Here is a 20,404-nt window from a genome sequence, read left to right as displayed (position 1 = left end):
TGGTAAGTCCATCGCAAAAGTTACTTCCATATTTTTCCAACGTTGCCATTGCTGATCGCAACTCCCTCCTTTCTTATTTCTCCACTACCATGTACTATATTTTCTCTCTCCTTTCACTCTGACTCTGCTGTAGGGTAACTGAGTGGCACAGCAGACAGATCCCTGGTCCTGGGGCCAAGAGGCCCTGAGCCCCCATACCACCCCTTAGGCCTAGCATCCACCTGGCCCTATGGTCCTGGGCAGGCCTTCCAATCCCAGCCCCTTGCAAGAAGTAAAAAAGAAAATGTGTTATATCTGACCACTCTCCCCCCATGGTCCATCCTCTCCTCCTTTAGTCACATCCCCACCCCTTCCCCCTGCTCCCCCCTCCTTCTTACTCCAGATGTCTATACCCCATTGAGTATATATGCTGTTTCCTCTCCTAGCCACCTCTGATGAGAGCAAAGGTTCCTTCATTCCCCCTTGCCTCCCCCCTTCCATATCATTTCAGTAGCTCATTGTAATAAAGAAAAATCTTATTATATGAAATATCTTGGCCTATTCCCCCTCTCCTTTTTCTTTCTCCCATTACATTTCCCTTTTTTCTATTGACTCCATTTTTACACCATATTTTATCTTCGAATTCAGCTTTCTCCTGTGCTTCAACTATAAAAGCTCCCTCTACCTGCTCTATTAATTGAGAAGGTTCATATGAGTATTATCAGTGTCATTTTTCTATGCAGGAATACATGCAGTTCATCCTCATTAAGTCCCTCATATTTTCCCCTTCTCCTCCAATCTCTATGCTTCACCTGAGTCCTGTATCTGAAGATCAAACCTTCTGTTCAGCTCTGGCCATTCCAACAGGAACATTTGAAATCCCCCTGGTTCATTGAAAGTCCATTTTTTTTCCCTGGAAGAGGACATTCAGCCTTCCTGGGTAGTTGATTCTTGGCTGCATTCTAAGCTCTTTTGCCTTCTGGTATATTATATTCCAAGCCCTACGAGCTTCCAATGTAGATGCTGCTAAGTCCTGTGTAATTCTGACTGCAGCTCCATGATATTTGAACTGTGTCCTTCTTGCTGCTTGTAATATTTTCTCTTTGACTTGAGAATTCTGGAACTTGGCTATGATATTCCTGGGGGTTGATTTTTTGGGATATCTTTCTCGGGGGGGGGGGGGATCGGTGGATTCTCTCCATTTCTATTTTGCCCTCTGCTTCTAGAATATCAGGGCAATTTTTCTGTAGTAATTCTTTGAAAATGATGTCAAGGCTCTTTTCCTGATCATGACTTTCAGGTATTCCAATAATTTTTAAATTATCTTTCTTAAGTCTGTTTTCCATATCAGTTGTTTTTTCAATATTTCACATTTTCTTCTAACTTTTCATTTTTTTTTTGTTTTGAAGTATTGATTCCTGATTTCTGGTAAATTCATCAATCTCCCTGAATTCTATTCTTTGTCTGAAGGATTTGTTCTCCTCAGAGAGTTTTCTTATCTCTTTTTCCATCTGGCCAATTTTGCTTTTTAAAGCATTCTTCTCCTCAATAAGTTTTTGAACTTTTTTATCCATTTGACCTAAGCTGGGTTTTAGCATGCTGTTTTCTTCAGCATTTTTTTGGATTTCCTTGACTAGGCTGCTGACTTCATTTTCATGTTTTTCCTGCATCTCTCTTTCTTTTCCCAGTTTTTCTTCTAACTCCCTCATTTGATTTTCAAAGTCTATTTTGAGCTCTGTCATAGCCTGGGCCCAATTTCTGTTTTTCTTGGAGTCTTTAGATGCAGGAGCTTGTGCTTCCTCATCTTCAGACTGAGTATTTTGATCCTTCTTGGGCTCATTTGCAAAATATTTCTCAAGGGTCTTCCTCTTTTTTCTCTGCTTGCTCATTTTCCCAGCCTGGGCCTGGTTTTGGGGTGCTTCCTGAGTTTTTGGGACACTCCCACAAGGGTCTTAGTGTGTGAGTCTCTGTCCTCCCTCCTGGTCTGTGAATGACCATAAGAACCTCCCTCTGCCACGGGGCTGAGGTGGAGGGGGCCCTGCTGTTCTATTGGGGGGCCTAGACTGTGATCAGGATCTGAATGTGGTCAGAGCCCCAGAGTCCTGTTCCTGGGGCAGAGGACAGAGCTCTGTAGTCTCTCTCTCCACTCCCCTCCGTAGGTTCAATGGGCTCATGCCCTGGGGGCTCCTGCTTACCAGCTCTGCCTGCTTCTGTTCCTGGATCTGGGCTGGCCAACCTGCTTGCTGTGTGTCCTGAGGGCTGGGCTCCACGTGCTCCGCTCTAGCAGAGGTCCCCCGCTGTTCCCCCACTTTGTGCCTGGTGCTCCCTGGGGTGTAGCTCAGGAGACTCCCCTGCTGCTGTGAGCCGTGGCTCCCAGCACCCTGGGGCTGCCTCCGGGAGGCTGAAGCTCTTTCACTCTGGCGGGCCACCCCTCTGACCCCGGGGAGCAGAGCCTTTCTGCTCTTTTCCAGGTTACCTTGAGTAGGAGAACTGCTTCTCTGGGTCCCTCTGTGGGTTCTGTCTCTCAAAAGTTTAGTTAGAGTCCTTAGTTTCAAAGTTTTATCAGAGAGTGCCTATCTACAATCACTCTTAAGTGGTATACTCTTGCTTCCTGGGCACTTTCCCATTCTACTATATCATTTTATGGAAAAAAATATCTTCATATCTTCACACTCAAATACCCTTCTGGAATAAGAAATTTCCAGCAACCTCTTAACACCTTAAGACTTCATAGTAATAAGTTAACAAACATAATTTCTGCCCATATAATCCAGGATTAAATTCTGAATGAATATGGAACATGCCATTTGTGATTTCCTTGTGTTTTTATTCATTCTAAAAAATGCCCTCTTTACTGGGTTTAGTAAGGTAGTGCTAAGATGAAGGAGTAGGGAACAGACACCGAAATCTAAATAGAAACATACTTGATATGAGAAATTAATTATTGTGAAAAAGCATGAAGTTCAGAAAGTCTAGAGCAGAGCCAAAAGAAGAATGAATGTTGGCTAGCCAAAATAGAAGTACTTCTTGTGAAGTACTTACCAGTAGGAGAAGGGGGGATGGCATGAATATGGATGTGGGGTATGAATTTCCATGCACTGAGAGAAATTCCAAAGTAAGGTTGCAGCCAAGTGTCTGGTATCAAAGTTCAGAATGTCAGAAGCAGAACAATATTATTTGTACTTTCTAGCTCACAATGTTATCTTGAAAATTAGGTGATAATAAATGCATATATTATATATATATATATATATATATAATATATGCATGTATATATACAGTTCACTTTGTATTAACCACAGTGTATAATGGTAGGTGCAAAAGAGTCATTGGGGGAATAATTAAATTTGGAGTCAGGAGACCTCAGACATTTCATTTAACACTGATAAACTTGAGTTTCCTCATCTCTAAAAGGTGATAACAATACATGAACTACATTATAGATTTGTTTTGAGGAAAATTCTTCAAAAACCTTGTTGTTCCATTTAAATGAGAAGAATTGTTCTTGTTAGCCTCATTTAGCAATTCAGAGAGGCTAATCGACTATGTCACACAAGTAGAGAATATCGGAGATAAAATACGAATTCAGCTTTTGACTCCCAAGTCCAGTATTCTTTTTACCATGCTATGTTACCCTTCACAAATAACAAAACAAGGAGAAAGCATGAAAAGTGTAAAAGAAGAGGAATAGGGAGAGTGCAATGTAAACTTTTGTGGGTACCTGAAAGGCAGGTTGGCAGAGGAGAAAGGATGCTCAGTGTGGACTCAGATTCCAGATACTTGGATTCAAAATCTTGGGACTAATATAAATTTTGTGACTAGGAGCAAGTCACTTTTTTTCTGATCCTGCAGTTTCATTCTGAATAAAACGGGGGGGGGGGCTAATAACATTTTCCTGACTTCACAGGGTGGTTTAATGTGAAAAGTGCTTTGTAAAATGTAAAAGAATACAGAAATATGGGTGTTCTAGTCATTGAAATCGATTGATTAAATGAACTTCGAATGCCTGATGAACATTGCCTAAACAGAAGAGTTGGGTTTGTAGTGTTTCTCCACATATATTTGATTCCATTTCCTTAACCTGATCATGTTATTGTTTTCTTTTAGGGACAACAAAGAAGACAAAGGAAGGGCATCTATTTTGGAGATGGCCAGAGGAGAAAAGATTGGCACGATAAAGAAGCAATCATAAAGGATGCCGAACGAGTAGGTATGTATAGTTGTATTTTCAGTTTTCCCAGCTAAGACGTTCTGCATTGTGTCTTTGGTGGGATGATTCTAATGGTAGTAAGACAAGAGGATGAGCAGTTACATTGCTTCAGAAGGGAAACAGTTATGAAGATGAGGTAGTCCTGCTCCTGCAAAAGGATCTTTCCATTTGTGACTCAAAAGAAACCTGAAAGAGTTGATGTCACAGAAATGACATATACCACATTAAGACTTCAGATTGGTTGGTATAATGCCTGCAGATTTCATAATGACCCAACTAAAGATACTGTTCTTTCATGGTAGCAGCTTAAGTGCAACATGGCTATAATAGAAAGGTCCTTGACCTGGAGTCACTAAAACTGTTTGACCACTTCCTCCTTCCATGAGCTGCAGTTTGCTCATCTGTAGAATGACGATGATAACAATAGCTGACATTTACCAGTGGGCAGATAATTCCAATATCCCTGGATATAGCATTGGACCCCAGACCATCAGCCCCATTTCCAGTCCAGCCAACCCATTTTCCACACTTGTGGAGATGTGATTGTGACCTGCAGGTGCTGCCATCCCCTGCTTCAGCAGCCATAAATACCAAAGATTCAGAAAATGAATTTCTTGCCATCAGACCCCTTGGCATGATCAAATATATCCACATCAGAAATAGATAGGGTTTTATCAATAGAAATAACATTAAAGAAAATGCTATTACCATTTTCTTTGCCAATTCACCCTAAGTACTGCTAAACCTTTATAGCCTATTAGCTCCAGAAACTTCCTCTGTATATCTCTTCCCAGATGTGCCACTTCTTGAGAATAGAAACTGTCTTACCTTTCTGTTTGTATCTCCAGCGCTTAGCATAGTGCTTTTGTTCGTAGAATTTAATCATTGCTTTTTTTTCTCCTTCATTCATAAATCAATGGTGTATATATTTACATTATAAAGTTTTAAAAGTACTTTATTTTTTTTAAATTTAAGGTAATGGGATTAGGTGACTTGCCCAAGGTCACACAGCTAGGTAATTATTAACTGTCTGTTCCTAAATTTGAACTCAGGTCCTCCTAACTCCAGGACCAAAGTAAATGCATGTGATTCCCATAAAAACCCTCTGAGGCAGCTGCTACAGACAGTATCAGGTCATTAAACAAATGAGGAAATTGGACTCAGAGAAAGTAAACATCTTGCCCAGCAAGCAAGAGTCTGAAGTGGAATTCTAATCTAGATCCCCTGACTCTGGAGCCCAACTTTTTCTGAATCACCTTGTCATCCCTTCCTGCAACATAAGGATAATGTGAGAAAAGCAATTTGTGTACTCTAAATTGTTATAGAAATTAGAATTGCTATTGTTACTACTTTGGTGATTTTTACATTTTTTTTACATTTTTATCTTTAGGAAATGGAGAACAAGGAAAGCCTTATCCCATAACAGATGCAGAACGAGTGGACCAAGCATACAGAGAAAATGGATTTAACATCTTTGTCAGTGATAAAATTGCTTTGAATCGATCCTTACCTGATATCCGGCACCCAAAGTAAGCCTGCCTTCTTTGAAACTTCTAATATCTCTTAATCCCTGTTCTTGCTCTGACAGCATAACTTCCCTGCTCAAAACCCCGGAGTGACTGAACACTGTTTATCAAATAAGATCACTTGACTTTGAGGTCATAATCTGGCTCCATACTCCCTTTCCAGCCTTATTTTAGCATATTTCCCTCCTGCCTTCTCTGGTCTTTAGTACCTTATTTCATGCCATCTTAAGTATCTAGAATGAACTCTCTACATGCACACAACCCAGTCAAGGACTGTAGGATTCCCTGCTTTGCTTCAAAGTCTAGCAGGTGCTATCTCCTTCTCTGAACCTTAGATCCTTATTTACCACCTTAACTGAAAGTCATACTGTTTTGGTCTAGATTTTAGCCTTTCCCTTGTCATCAGATATTAGTTATTTTTATCCTGTGCTCCCTCTCTATTAGAATATAAGCTCCTTGAAAGCAGAAACGTTGTCTTTACCTTTGTATACTAGGTTTTTTAATATAGTACATTTTCTACACAATACATCATGTTCTTTTCTCAGTATTAGTGGGGTTGGAACAAGGATTTAAAAGCCTCAAAACTGTATTAAAGCTGTGGAGATTATAGCTTTTAATTTGTCATATTGCACTCTAAGCAATAAAAAAAATCTGAAAGGTATCATGAAAAAGTAATGAATTTCAGTCAGAAAACCTAAGTAAAAGCTCCAGCTCTGGAATTTATTAACTGAGTAAGCTCTCAGTCTCTCTGACCTTAGTTTCCTTATCTGTGAAATGGATATAATACCTGTACCTCTGCTTCCCAGAATCATTGTAAAGAAAGTACTTTGTAAGCTATAAAATGCTGTAGAAATTAAGCTGTTATTGTTAATATAAACTCTTCTCCCATCACTACTTAGTAGATGTCAGTTCTGCTGCTCAGATAGAAGCCCCTGCCCAAAGGGACAGTAGAGTCTGTGGTTCCTTTTCTCTCAAGGTCCTTAGGGTTCCCTGAGCTGAAATTACTGTAGGCAGACAACAGTAAGGGGTTCTGCCTCTGATCTGCTGCTGCTTTTTCCACCAAACTCACTTTTTAGCAATATTATGACTTAATGTGTAATATGGCTAAACTTATTAATGTGACCCAAATCAGTTTCAATAACCAGTTAATATTCAGAGCCCCTGATTTTTTTCACATAATTTATTGACCCAAGAAAGAAATTTATCTAGGATCATTTTAGTATGATGTGTTACACTTGTTTTAAATTTTACCTTTTCACCTGGGCTGGAAATCAGGACATCTAGATTCTCGACCTAGCTTAGACACTAAAAATTTTATCATATGTGCAAATCACATGTCTTTCTGGCACTCAGTTTTCCCAAATTGTATTTTCATGTATAGGAGACTTCTTAAAATAGTATGAGAAATCAAAAGTTGGAGAGATTGGATCAAGAAAAAAGAGGAAAAGAACTAATATGTACAGTAATATCTAAAACAGCTCTTTTGTAGTGGCAGTGAATTAGTAACTGAGAGAGGCCCCATTATGGTATATAGATGTAATAGAATACTTTTGTGCCGTAAGAAATGATGAAACAGACAGTTTCAGAGAAACTCAGGAAGGTTTGCATGAATTAATGTGAAATAAGCAGAAAGAGAACAATTTAAACAATAGCAACAGCTATAAATACAGTGATTGACCAACCACAATTCTATAAACTATTCACTGCCTTCCAGAGAGATGATCAGTGTAAGAGTGCAAAATGAGACATATTTTGGGATATAGCTATTTTAGGAATTTATTTTACTTGGTTAGCCATTTTTTGTTAGGAGAGTTTAGGGTTTTTTTTCCTTTTTTAAAAAATTAGCTGGTAGTAGAAATGAAAGGAAAAAATATTTTTTGTTGAAACTTTTTTATGATATATTGCTTTCAGCTAGTGGTAGTAGGAAGATCAGAGAATGCTTTATGGAAGAAAAGGTAGCAAGTGAGTCGTAAAGGAAGGCAAGGATTTCAAAGAGTATAAATAGGGAACAAACAAATCCATTGCAAGGATAGGAGTTGGCAGATATAAGGAAAGGCATCTTTATGGAAGAAGACTTAACAACAATCAGGAACTGTTAGTCACCCCAGTTGGTTTGAACATTGAAAACTTGAATAGTTTAAGATGAAGCTGGGAAAATAGCAGGTTAAGGACTTCATATTCTTTCATAGGTAATGGGGAATCTTGAAATGTTTCAGAGAAGGGAGCATAAAGTAATCAGAAAGTACATTGGGAAGATTTTGCTGGTAGCAGCTGCAAGGCATCAATACACAAGTTATTTCTGGTCTTTCTTGGACAGTTAGGGCATGGGAGAATTTTTAATCTTTTTACAGTTTTTACACATTTCAGATCCTAGAGAGATCTATAATTCTAGTCATCAACCTGGCCCAAATAACTTAAATTTAGCTATCTTCTCCAGGAGGCTCAGCTGTGCTAGAGCTGAGACATCAGCTGGGGATCTGTGAGGGTTATCAGTAGAGGGCCAGTTCCTCAGTGAGGCTGCCTTCCAACATGGTGGGAGAGTGAGCAGGCAGACCTCGGTAATGCCAGCTGGCCAGCTCTACCATGCAGCACAGAGTCCAGATAGCTCCTAGAAGCTTCAAATCAATAGGGCCAATCTGTTTTGATTCCTTTTTTTCAGAGTTGGTTGTATTTACCAAGACAGTTTCTTGGGAACAAGAGGCAGCTGGTAAAAACAAACAGTCCTTCCATCTAATATCTGACACATGACTGCCAGAATTCAATGTGTAGCTGAATAATGATGACAGTTCCACTAAAGACATTGTCTGATCTAAAAGGAAATTGCACCTGTTCTTCATATACCCTCATTTGCCCAAGAATTTCCACTGTCACTCAGAAATAAAACTTCCCACTCAGGAGGAGAAGCTCTTCAAAACATTAGTCAATTCTTCTCTTTTTTGAAGAATTTGAGTCCAAAGCCTGATGACAAAAAAAAGGACCTTTTAGACACCACAAAAAGGAAAATTTCTGGGCCAGGAGGATACTACACAGTAAAAAAAAATTGTTCTTCTAGTGTTATATTTTACTTTAACATTACCTTCATTTCCAAATAGTTCTCTCTCCTCTCTTTCCTTATCCAGCAAGCCATCCTTTGTAACAAAGAATTTTTCAGAGAAAAAAATTTACAATTCACCTTATCAATCAATACATTAATCAATAAGCATTTAAGTGCATACAGTGTGCCAGACACCTTGTAAACCCTAGGGATAAATACTAATTAAAACAGCTTTCTAATGGAGGAGACCATATATATATATATATATATATATATATATATATATATATATATATATATATATATGTATATATATATACATATATGTATGTATGTATGTATGTATGTATATGTAAGTTTATGCAGTATAATTGGGTCAGGACAATACTACTTCTAAGTCTGTATTCCAAAGAAATCATAAAAAAGGGGAACACATGTACAAAAATATTTATACAGCTCTTTTTGTAGTGACAATGAATTGGACATTGAGAGGATGCCCATCAATTGGAAAATGGTTGAACAAAATTATGGCATATGAATGTAGTACTATTATTCTGTAAGTGATCATGAGCAGGAAGACTTCAGAAAAGCCTGGAAAGACTTGCATGAATTGGATGTTGAGTGAAGATAGAACACATTAACAGTAACATTGTGACATGATAAACTATGATGGACATAGCTCCTCTCAGCAGTGTAATGATCACAGTCAATTCTAAAAGACTTGTGATGGAAAATACCATTCATATCCAAAGAAAAAACTATGGTATATGAATGCAGACCAAAGCACAGTAATTTCACTTTTTGAAACATGTTTTATTTTTTTCTTTCTCATAATTTTCCCCCTTTAGTTCTGATCCTGCTTTCACAACACAACTAATACGGAAATATGTTAAACATGATTGTACATGTATAACCCATATCAGATTACTTTTGTGGAGAAGGGGAAGAACGAAAAATGTGGAACTCAAAAGCTTAAAAAAGATTAATGTTGAAGATTATCTTTGCATGTAATTGGAAAAAAAATAATATTTAAAAAATTATAATTTAGTCAGGGAGTTTGCCATCAGCTAAACTGCAAGGGATTAGAGAGGGAGTAGAAGGAAAGGTTAGAAAAAGTTCATGAAGGACTTGAGATGAGTCTTAAAGGAAACTAGGAGTTCCAAGAGTTGAAGGAGAAGAGCTACATTTCAGGCATGGGAGACAGCCAGTGAAAAGATATGGAGATGGAGTGCTATGTGGGTAGAGCAGTGGGAAAAGCCAGTATGGCTAGATGGAAGATTGGTGAGGAGAGAAAGAGTGTAATCAGCCTGGAAGGGTAGGTATTGAGGGGAGATAGTGACAGGGAGAGAATGAGGATAACACACAAACAGACCTGTACTTTAGGAAAATCAATCTTATTTGGCTTTGTATGTAACATCCATTGGCCTTCACTTCTACAAAGCAGGAAGATAGGTACATTTCTGCATCTCTTCTCTTTAGCATCATCATAGGGGAAGCACTATGTACTTTCTCCACACAAAATTGACAAAAGGAAGGAAATATGTGTTTATGAAGCACCTACTATGTGCCAGGCATTGTGCTTTCTAAATTTGATACTCATAACAACCTTAGGAGGTAGGTGCTTTTACTATCCTCATTTTATAATTAAGAAGACTGGAGCACAGGCTAAATAACTTACCCAGGGTCACACAGATAGTAAAGGTCTGTAGTAGGATGTAATCTCAGGTCTTCCTGACTTCAGACCTAGTTCTCTATCCAGTGTGCCACCAACCCACCTTTGTCATTTTCTGGTTAACCAAAGTGAAGTAGCAGAATGTGAACAATGACTAAAAAGAAAACACTGGTGCTTTCAGAAATCTTAAACCAAGTTTTTGAACAGAGAATGTTAGAGATGGAAGGGGAAGAGATCTTAGGGATATCTAAGTTTAGTCTCTCATTTTACAGATAAGAACATTAAGAACATAAAAAGGTTAATAGAATCATACAAGAAAAAATATCACAGCCTACCATTTGGAAAACCAAAGGTCATATTATCAGTACCATTTAAACCATTTCTTATCCTTTTGGGCTTTTCACTTGTTTTTTAACTCTAATTATAAATTGGTGGACTAAATGTGGAAAATTTTTTCCCCTATAGGTAGATGTCTCTTTCTGTCTTCATGTGATTCTGTAGAATTAGGTATAGTGCTTCCAAATCAACTAATTTTGAAGTTTACATATATTAAAAGGAGTAATACTGCAAATCTTAGTATAATAATTGCTAATAAAGTAATTTCAAGTGCATTATCTTATTTGATCCTCTGCTCTGCAAAGTAAAGTTCCCAAATTTAGATAGTTAACGTCAGGGATTGCATAACTTTTCATTTTCACACTCGCAAGCTTCCTCACACATATTAGATATTTAATAAATGTTAGCCAAATGAAACTGAAACTCACTTCTTCTTACTCCAGCTGTCCTAGAGAAACTTGTATAAAAGGTAACTTAATATTAAACTGACATAATTGGCCAAATATTAAAGGCCACCTATATATCTGCTATTGAGTGGAAATAACAGTGGTTTAAGATCATTTAAATGATCCAAATATTTTAACCTGTCAGAATCCTGTTACCTGAGGACTTACTAAGTTTACAGCCCCCAGGGAGGCAAGAACTTGGTAGCTGACAGCTAATTATTAGATTATGTATGATTGTTTTTCTCTTTTGTTTTAACCTAGTTCCTTCTGACAGCTAAAAGAATCTAAGGGAAGATTTTGTTTGAAAAGCTATTATTACCTTGTTTTAGCACCACTCAGATCTTTAACTGTTGTCTCCTGTGTAGTTTTCATCTACATCTATAAAAGAATCTTTTCTGATTTCTTGACAAATTAGTGACCAAACCTGTGTGTGTATGATAGACCAAAGGCCATATCTCATTGATATCATCATAGCCAAACTTGTCAGTTAAAGAATGTGAGGATTAAGCCATAGGATTATTGGCTTGGTTGCTGTAAGGGACTTTCAGTTTCTAAGAGACCTTAAATTACATCTGGTCCAACCCCCTTATTTTACAGCTAGAGAAAGTGAAGCCCAGAGAAATGAAATGATTTCCCTAGCAACCCAGCAAGTTAATAATGGCAGAACTCAAGAGTGGAACCTAGGTCTTATAATCTCTACTCTAATTCTTTTTCTACCATACTAACCAACCTCTCCATATAATCTTAGAGTCAAAAGAGATCTTAGAAATGATTTTGACCTATACTTCTCTGAAGCTTTAATCCATTCCACAACATATTAAAATGAGACTATTTTCTTTTTGAGGCATTAAATCATAGACTATTTGAGCTGGAAGGAATTCATTTTTAAACCTCTCATCTTAACATTTGAGGAGATTGATGTTCCCAGAAATAAAGTGACTTGCCTAGGGTTACATAGCTAATTAATAAAAGAATCTCTGGACTTTCAGTCCGCTTCTGTTTTTATGACTATTTACCTGAGAACAAAGGATCCCCTCCCAATCTCTCCTTTCTCCAATCCATGTACCACAAAACTTGCAAATTGACTCCCTATTACCTCTAGCATAAAACACAGCCACTTATATTTTATTTTTCTTTTTTAATTTAATTTTTTTTCAATTAGCAACAATCTATTTTATCTCTCCCATCTCACTTCTGTAGTGGAAGGGGAGAAAACCATGTAGTAAATATGCATTGTCAAGAATTCTACATTGGCAATGTCCAAAAATTATAGACCTGCCTGAGTTCATCACCTCTTAGGAGATAAAAAATATGTTGCATTATTGTTCTTCTGAAATTGTGGTTTGTCGTCATGTAATCATAATTCTTAAGTCTTTTGGTTTGTTTTTATATTGTTGTTATTGCAGAAATTACTCTCCTGGTTCTTCTTACTTTTACTCTGCATAAGTTCATACAAACCTTTTCATATTTCTCTGATAATCTTTCATCATTTTTATCATGCAAAATATCCCATCACATTCATAGACCATAATTTGTTTAGCCATTACCAAACTGATGGGATCTCCCTTGCATATGATTCCTTTTCTTCCTTCTCTCTTCTCTGTATAGATGTAGGAGTGGTAACCCTGGGTCAAAGGGTCTACACAGTTTAGTAGCTTTGGGGGCATAATTCCAAATTGATTTCTACAGTACCTTGACTACACTGCTACCTCTGGAATTTTAATTCCTCCAAAGTTTGACTCCAGTCTGTCTTTGTAAACTAATTATGTATGACTTACACACACACACACACACACACACACACACAACATTTTGTTCCCCTTGTATGGCAGCCTATCTCCTGCCTCCATGCCTTTGTACAGATTTATCCCAGGCTTCTAGTGTTCTCTTTCCTTGATTTTTTTTTTTTAGGTTTTTTTTGCAAGGCAAATGGGGTTAAGTGGCTTGCCCAAGGCCATACAGCTAGGTAATTAGTAAGTGTCTGAGACCGGATTTGAACCCAGGTACTCCTCACTCCAGGGCCGGTGCTTTATCCACTAAGCCACCTAGCCACCCCTCTTTCCTTGATTTTTACCTTTTGAAACTGCTAGCATCTTTCAAAACTCAATTCAAATCCTACCTCTTTAAAAATGACATTTCCTAAAGTCCTCTCTCTTTTCTGAAATTAGTGTGTGTGAGCTTTGTGCAGAGGCAGCATGACAGAATGGATAGAGATCTGGCCTTGAATTCAAAAAGACCTGGATTCAAGTTCTGCCTCTGACCCCCCCCCCCCCCAGATTGACAAATCACTTAAGTCTTATTGCTTTAAGCAGCTCTCTAAGACTGTAAGGTGACAACCTGCATTGGTAGAGGAAGTTTCTTTTCCTGGCTCCAATCTATCACTGCTTCATATTGATGGGACTATAGCCAATTCAAACCAGAGCCATTTGTTAAATTTTCATTATGAGTGTTTATACCTCATAAATTGACAAATACTTAAAGATCATGGAATAAACTGATAGATGGTATGTACATATACATACACATACATATACATAGATAACTATCCATGAGATAGAAAAAAGGATAAGTTCAAGACTTTGTTCCATACGGTGCTCTTTGTCTAAATTTGAAGTCATTTTTAATTCTCCAATTGAATTAAATAAGCAGTTTATTTAGTCTATTGTTGCACTGTCTACTTTCCATAACATATTATTTGATTTGTGTATCTGTTAGTGGACTGTGAAAGCTAGCTGTGTGTGGTGAGCACAGTAGCACTCTGCTGTGTAATTACTATATTGTATTTTACTGTGTGGCCTCCAGGCAATTTATTTATTAAAACTCTCCTTGCTTCAATAAAACCTCCTCAGAAAGCAAGATCTTTGAGGATGGCTAGATGTCTAGACTCTTTCTTGGCTGAAAACCCAACTAAGTTAAAGGAAGAGACATTTTATAAGAGTTGCTTTCATTTACTCACTGTCAGAGTTAATGGAGCTGAAGAAGGTTCCAGGAAGGGGCAACTAATCTGATTCTACTAGATGCATCTTACAACAGTCCTTGAATAGTTCCATCCTCCTTTTGCCAGGGCAGACTCAGAGCTGTCCACACTTTCTTGTCTTGGATGATGCTTAATTTTGGTTTTATGGGAATCCTTTCTGGAGAATCTGTCCAAGGTGCTGAAAACTTTTCTTTAGTTATTTCATGTATATCAGCAAAACACTCCATGCAAATTCTGGTTTAATATTGACTATAAAGCATTATATGGAAGTCATCCTGGACTATCAAAAGTATTCCTATAGGACATAATAGCAGGCTCTAATATTTTGGAAAGAGGCTTCAAGTATGGTCTCAGAAATCGATTATGCCACTTTCCAAGTCCAGAACTCTAACCAGAAATGGAGAGGCCTATCCCAAGTAGTCTAGACTCTAGACATAAATGGTTGAATAAATAAAGGATATGGAAATGATTTCTATCCATGTGCTTTATATCCATATGGGTCCCTCCCCTATGTTTCTATTCAGATATCCACAGCAGCATATATCAGGTCCATTCAGGATTTAACCAACTTTGCCAGTACTTTAAACTGACCACAAGTGACTTATTCTTTCCAAATCTACTTTATAACCACACCAATCTAGAATAAGATAATCCTATTTACCTATGAATATATCAGTTAGAAATAAGCTAGATACAAATGCACACTCAGATGGTTAAATATTTTTGATACTTTAATAACTTTATTCTTGGATTTTTGTCAGTGTCCTCCTTCCAATCTGCCCCTGGAAAAAGAGATTAGATTATTTCAAAGTCTCTACGAATCTGCTTTGAACCTTGAAAAAGTCATTCACCTTCTTAGGGCTTAAATTCTCTTCCATAAAATGAAGGGATTGAATTAGATCTTGGATTCTTAAACTGGGTCTGTAGACTTGATTTTAAAAAACATACTTTGATAACTATGTCAGTATAATTGCTTTCCTTTGTAATACTGGGTATTTCATTCAATGCATTTTATAAACATTATTTTGGGATAGGGTCTACAGGTGCCACCAGACTGTTAGAGGGGTCACTGACACAAAAACATGTCAACTGGATAAACCTTAATGTCTTTTATGGCCTTAATATTTTATGGCATCCTAAGGAAGAGGCAGGACCAAAGAACTTCAAGGCTTTGAAAGCCAGCCTTGATCTGAAAAATATATTTTTCTTCTTTCTAAGAGTCTGACTTAGTATTTCTTAATATTAATCATCTTTCTGTGTTGCTGTGTCACTCAATATCTAAGCTAGTTCTCCTTGCACCCATTCCTAAGCTTAGAGTTGTTAATAATTGTAATCATTTATGTCATGCTCTGTTTACACTTGTAAAGGGTTTTTTATCTATTGCCTAATTTGGTTCTCACAACAGCCCTGTGCAGTCATTTTTACAAGTGTTATTATGCCTATTTTACATTTGAGCCTGCTGTTGATGAGCTCTTCCTAAAGCAGACACAATCTGTTGCCAGTACTATGCTCAGAGCCTTTGCTGCTTGACAGAACTGCTTTAGTTTGTGCTCCCTTGGCATAGCCTCTTTCATTGAGAACCCAGGGTCATCACCATAATATGGTTAGGCATCAGAGAAAGTTTTTTTTTAATTCAGTTTCATTACTGAATATGATTTCCTCCCTGGCAATCCATTCCTCATAATGAAGAAAAGAAGAAAAAAATCCAGCAAAGTCTGAAAACCACATCAGACATTATAAGCAATATTCCATACCCATTATCTTCCTTTCATGTCTACAAAGGGAGGGAAATGAATTTTCTCAACTCTTCAGAATAGGAGTTTATGAAAGCTCATCTAAAGTATTCATGGCCACTTAGTGATAAATTCTTTGACCAAGAAAAGTACAGGATGGTCCTCAGTTATGTATGGGCCCCTTCTGTGTCTATAGGAACTGTGGCAGGAAAGGAGATCAAGGATGCTAAGAAGTACATAACTTTTAGATGATTCATAAATATTACCTTAACTCTTTATACTCTAAATGTGAAATCTTTTCCCATTGCCTACTGAAAAGACAGTCCTGGAAGAATTGAATCATAACAGTCTTGAGATTATAATTAACACCAAAAGACAAAACATGGGTAGTTAAAGGATGATTCATAGGTTCTCTTTAAAGAAGCAAATAAAAGAATTAGAGGATATTATCATGCATCCAAAGGCATCAAGAAACATTGTTTTATGGAATATTTAATTATCTCATTCTGCAGTACTCATAGTAAATATTTAGAAAATGACCAACATGAAAATAATATATCTTATGTGCAAAGGTGTTGCAGAGGATGAAGAGATAGGAAATTTCTTCAAAGAACTCATGAGAAGCACTTCAAATTAAATTAACAGGGACTTTGATTAGAGGGCAAATGATTAACTGGAGGACCTTAGAGTTAGTAAGGGCTGTTTCTAAAACAAATCTCATATGTATCCCTGGGCAAGTCACTCAACTTCTCAGTGCCCCAGGAATTTTCTAAGACTCTTGAGTTACGAATAAGTTCTTAATATGCATTGGCAGATATTTTCCCCATAGGAATTTGCTATGCCAGTGAAATCACAGGTCTAGTTTTGTAAAGGTTATCATAGGTAAGAACAATAAATATGTATGGAAAATATGATTCAAGAGTAAGGAATGAAGAAGGTCAAAGAATTGTAAAATACAAAGAAGTCTCTAAACCTCATGGATGATTTATTCACAAGTACATTCAAAAGTGTCTCATCTCTAGTAATAATAACTTAACAAATGCTTAATTAAAGAAGTCTCTAGACATTGCAAGTACTCAGTAATATCATAGAATATGAACTGATTGTTTTGGCAAGCAGGAATTATTTATAATATGGAAGCCTTTACTGATCCAATTTCTGAGCACAGTCAGTCCACCAACTTGTTAAAGCAAAATCAGTATGAATAGAAGCTAGAATGAATAGAGAAAAAATAAAGTTATTAATATGAAAATTTTGAAATGGTTATTTTATATAAAAGTTGAACTAGCAAAAGTAAATTGATACAATAAGGAGACTAAATGAAGCAAAAAACCTTCTAAGCCAATTCTTATTTACCAAATGTTATATTACCAGTGTTTCCAAGGGTGACATTGATTTAGAATCTAGACTAATTTGCAAAACTCTTCAGAGGATGTTGAAAGATTATGAAGGTGGGGTGGCTAGGTGGTGCAGTGGATAAAGCACCAGCCCTGGAGTCAGGAGTACCTGAGTTCAAATCTGGCCTCAGACACTTAATAATTACCTAGCTGTGTGGCCTTGGGCAAGGCACTTAGCCCCATTGCCTTGCAAAAACTTAAGAAAATAAAAGATTATGAAGAGTAACATCTTATAAAACAACAAGGAGCAATGGACAGAAAAATCAGTTTAAAGTGGTTGACAAGATTCCCAACTAAACTAAACCATCTGTGAACATTTAGGAATAAAATTGGAAATAAGGATAGAAGATTAAAAAAATAAACTCTTTTCACCATCAAGGGCAATGTAATCACATTTGAACTTTAAACATTCCCAGGTATGTTTATAGATGAAATAAGAATGACTCCCAAGAGAAGAAATATAGGGAAAGAAGCTGCACTGGACCCCATATCAATATAAGAGTTCAGTGCTGAATTTGAAACAGTTTTCAGGGCATTTAGGTATTGATTTTCGGGATATCAAAAGGGAGAGAAAATATCAAAGGTGTGGAAAAATATATTATACCTTGTTAACTACCAAAAATATTCATATACTAAGTATTTATTTCCTTAGCATTAATATACCTAATATTGATATATTAAGAATATCAATAGCTATTCACCTATAAGTTTGCTTTCCTAGCTATATAATATTTTAACTAAAATAATCCATGCATATATCAAGAATATCCTTGACAAGAGCATTAAAATAAAACAGACTTTTGCATGCAATATTCCACAGTAGTCCACATCTTTACTATCACACAACTAACTAAAAGAGCATTCAAAATCTCAAAGTAATTGTTATTTGACTATAAAAATACTGTGGTAGAGCAAAACACTGTCTTAACAGCTCTCCTTCAACTAAGTATATCCCATATAAAGGTCAAAATTATACTAGATACCTTGAAAGATGTAACAGCAAAAAAAAAAACAGCACCTTGTTCAACTTCCCTCAGATTATTAATATGAAGAAAGGCATAAAGTAAGGTAACATGCAGTCACTAGAGCTATTTTCTTTTGTCATGGAGAAGATCTAGGGTAGAATCCACGTCAAAAATGGATTTTCCCTATTGATGGTGAGATCCTCCAGATGCTACTATTTGTGGATTATATGCAGTAATATCAAGTCCCAGATCACTGCTGAATCTCCCAAGTAAGATCTGTAATAGAAAAGAATTGGCTTAAGTGTTCACACCGGAAAAATTGAGTAACTGAAGAATACCTAATATGCAGTCGGGTAGACAACCAAGAGAGCCCATCCATCAGTGTAATTGTCTTAAATAGACAGTGCAAATAGATATTTAGTCCCAGTGTTGAACAGGAGGAAGGAAGGAAGCAACCTAATTTCCTCTGGGAAATTGTCCAGTTCTTTTAATGACCCCCCCCCCCCAAATTCTTCAGTGAAGGAAAGGCTCATCTTTTTAATTGTAAGGTGGCAAATCATTAATACCGTGATCTCTGAAGAATTGAAATTGACATGAGAAATAGTAGAAAGGATGAAAGGTGAACATTAGCAAGCAGTGATACATTGTGACTAAGAAATGAAGCAGGGGAAGCTTTAAGGGGTTGACCAAAGAACTATGAAAAAGAAGGGTTGTTCACATGGGGAGAAGAGAGAATAATTACAGAGTCATTATACTTTCTTGGTAAATTCAAATAATTGAGTGGATCCCCTGTGAGGGATTCATGGGAGTACAAGGACAAGAGACATAAAGAGCAGACATAATATGAATTGTGATCTTAACAGAGGAAATACTTAAATTAATGAAATTGTAGGTTCCTTTGAGTATTAATAATTGAGAAAATTAAGGAGTCAAGAATTTAACATAACTTCAGCAAAGTTTATAGTATGGATATGGATGACTCTGAAGCTAAGGTATGGGTAGGGGTTACTCCTAAGCTAAGTCACAGGACCAGGACCCAGGTCTTACGTTTCTAAGCCCTCCATTCTTTCTACTACTCCATGCCATTTTTCTCACTTTTACATAGAAATTTAGGGTTTTTTTTTAAATGTAGACATTTTTTCAATTGATTCAAAAAAACTCTGAGAGAGAGAAATGCCAAGTATTGTCCATTTCTCACCCTCCCCAAAAAACTTTTGTAAGGCATTTTTGTCTGATGTTAAGTGTTACATATTTAAAGTGAGTACCATGTGTATCCTTGTGATAGTTTCAGGACTAAGGAGACTTTTTCTAAAAGCTCGACTCCTTGTTCTTTGAAGTCTCCTCTCTTCCAGCTACTCTTCTCAAATTAGGATTGGAGTTGCAGCAAACTGAGACACCTTAATGTTTGAGCACTAAAGGAATAGGAGGTAGAAAGACTACCAGATTGAAAATTATATTGTTATCTACTCTCACTCCCACCCAGCTCTGCTAAAGCAGAGACATAACTTTTGCACTCAGAGAAAAACTAGAATGTTAGCTAGATCTGGAAGGAATTTTTGAACATAGAAGGTTAGAAGCAGAAGAGAGAGACCTTAGAACACTGATAAAATTCAGTACATATTAATAAGCACCTATTCTAAGGCATTATGCTTGGTTTTAGAATACAGAGACAAAAAGTGAAAGGGTTTTTGTCTTCAAAAAGCTTCTACTTAGTGGAAATAACATATACAATTAAGTGAATACAAGATAATTTAAGGATGGAAGAGAGCACTCAATAACTGTAAGGAGGAGCAGGGAATCTGGGAAAGCAAGCTTTTAAAGAAGATGCAGGCAGAAATGAAATGGGATCAAATTCCAGACATGAGGGTTAACTTTTGCAAAAATGAAGGGAATGGAATCTCAAGTTCAGAGAATAGCTTTGGGTCCAGTTTGGAATATAATGTACAAGAAAGGGAATAATAAATAAGTCTTGAAGAATGAGTTGTGGCCAGATCATGAAAGACATTAAACGCCAGGTTGAAACTTCACATTTTTACCTGTGGCAACAAAAAGCCTTTGAAGGTTCTTCAGCAGAAGACATGGTCTGACCTGTACTTTTGAGGTATTGATTTTGGCAACTATATGAAATT

General features: G+C 36.9%; 1 protein-coding gene and 1 long non-coding RNA gene across 7 annotated transcripts in view; one reads left to right on the top strand and one right to left on the bottom strand.

The window, feature by feature from the left end:
- The window catches only part of GALNT10 (polypeptide N-acetylgalactosaminyltransferase 10), a 167,674-nt gene that overhangs the window by 81,149 nt on the left and 66,121 nt on the right, over positions 1-20,404 (top strand). For both annotated transcript variants that reach the window (XM_074212552.1, XM_074212553.1), the window contains exons 2-3: positions 4,087-4,189; positions 5,580-5,718. In XM_074212552.1, the coding sequence (XP_074068653.1) occupies positions 4,087-4,189; positions 5,580-5,718 (242 nt within the window). The remainder of the gene's footprint in view (positions 1-4,086; positions 4,190-5,579; positions 5,719-20,404) is intronic.
- Positions 1-20,404, bottom strand: part of LOC141506106 (uncharacterized) — a 79,273-nt gene that overhangs the window by 20,286 nt on the left and 38,583 nt on the right. The window contains exons 3-4 of one of the 5 annotated variants that reach the window (XR_012473769.1): positions 18,294-18,551; positions 16,881-17,124 (exon numbers count right to left, since the gene is read on the bottom strand). The exons of 3 other annotated variants lie outside the window; for them this stretch is intronic. This is a non-coding gene — a long non-coding RNA (uncharacterized LOC141506106). Of the gene's footprint in view, positions 1-16,880; positions 17,125-18,293; positions 18,552-20,404 lie in introns of those variants that run through there. One more of the 5 variants, XR_012473767.1, reaches the window with a different exon arrangement.

Source organism: Macrotis lagotis, chromosome 1, assembly GCF_037893015.1.
Source record: "Macrotis lagotis isolate mMagLag1 chromosome 1, bilby.v1.9.chrom.fasta, whole genome shotgun sequence".
NCBI lineage: Eukaryota > Metazoa > Chordata > Mammalia > Peramelemorphia > Peramelidae > Macrotis > Macrotis lagotis.
This window is presented reverse-complemented; position numbering and strand designations above follow the sequence as displayed.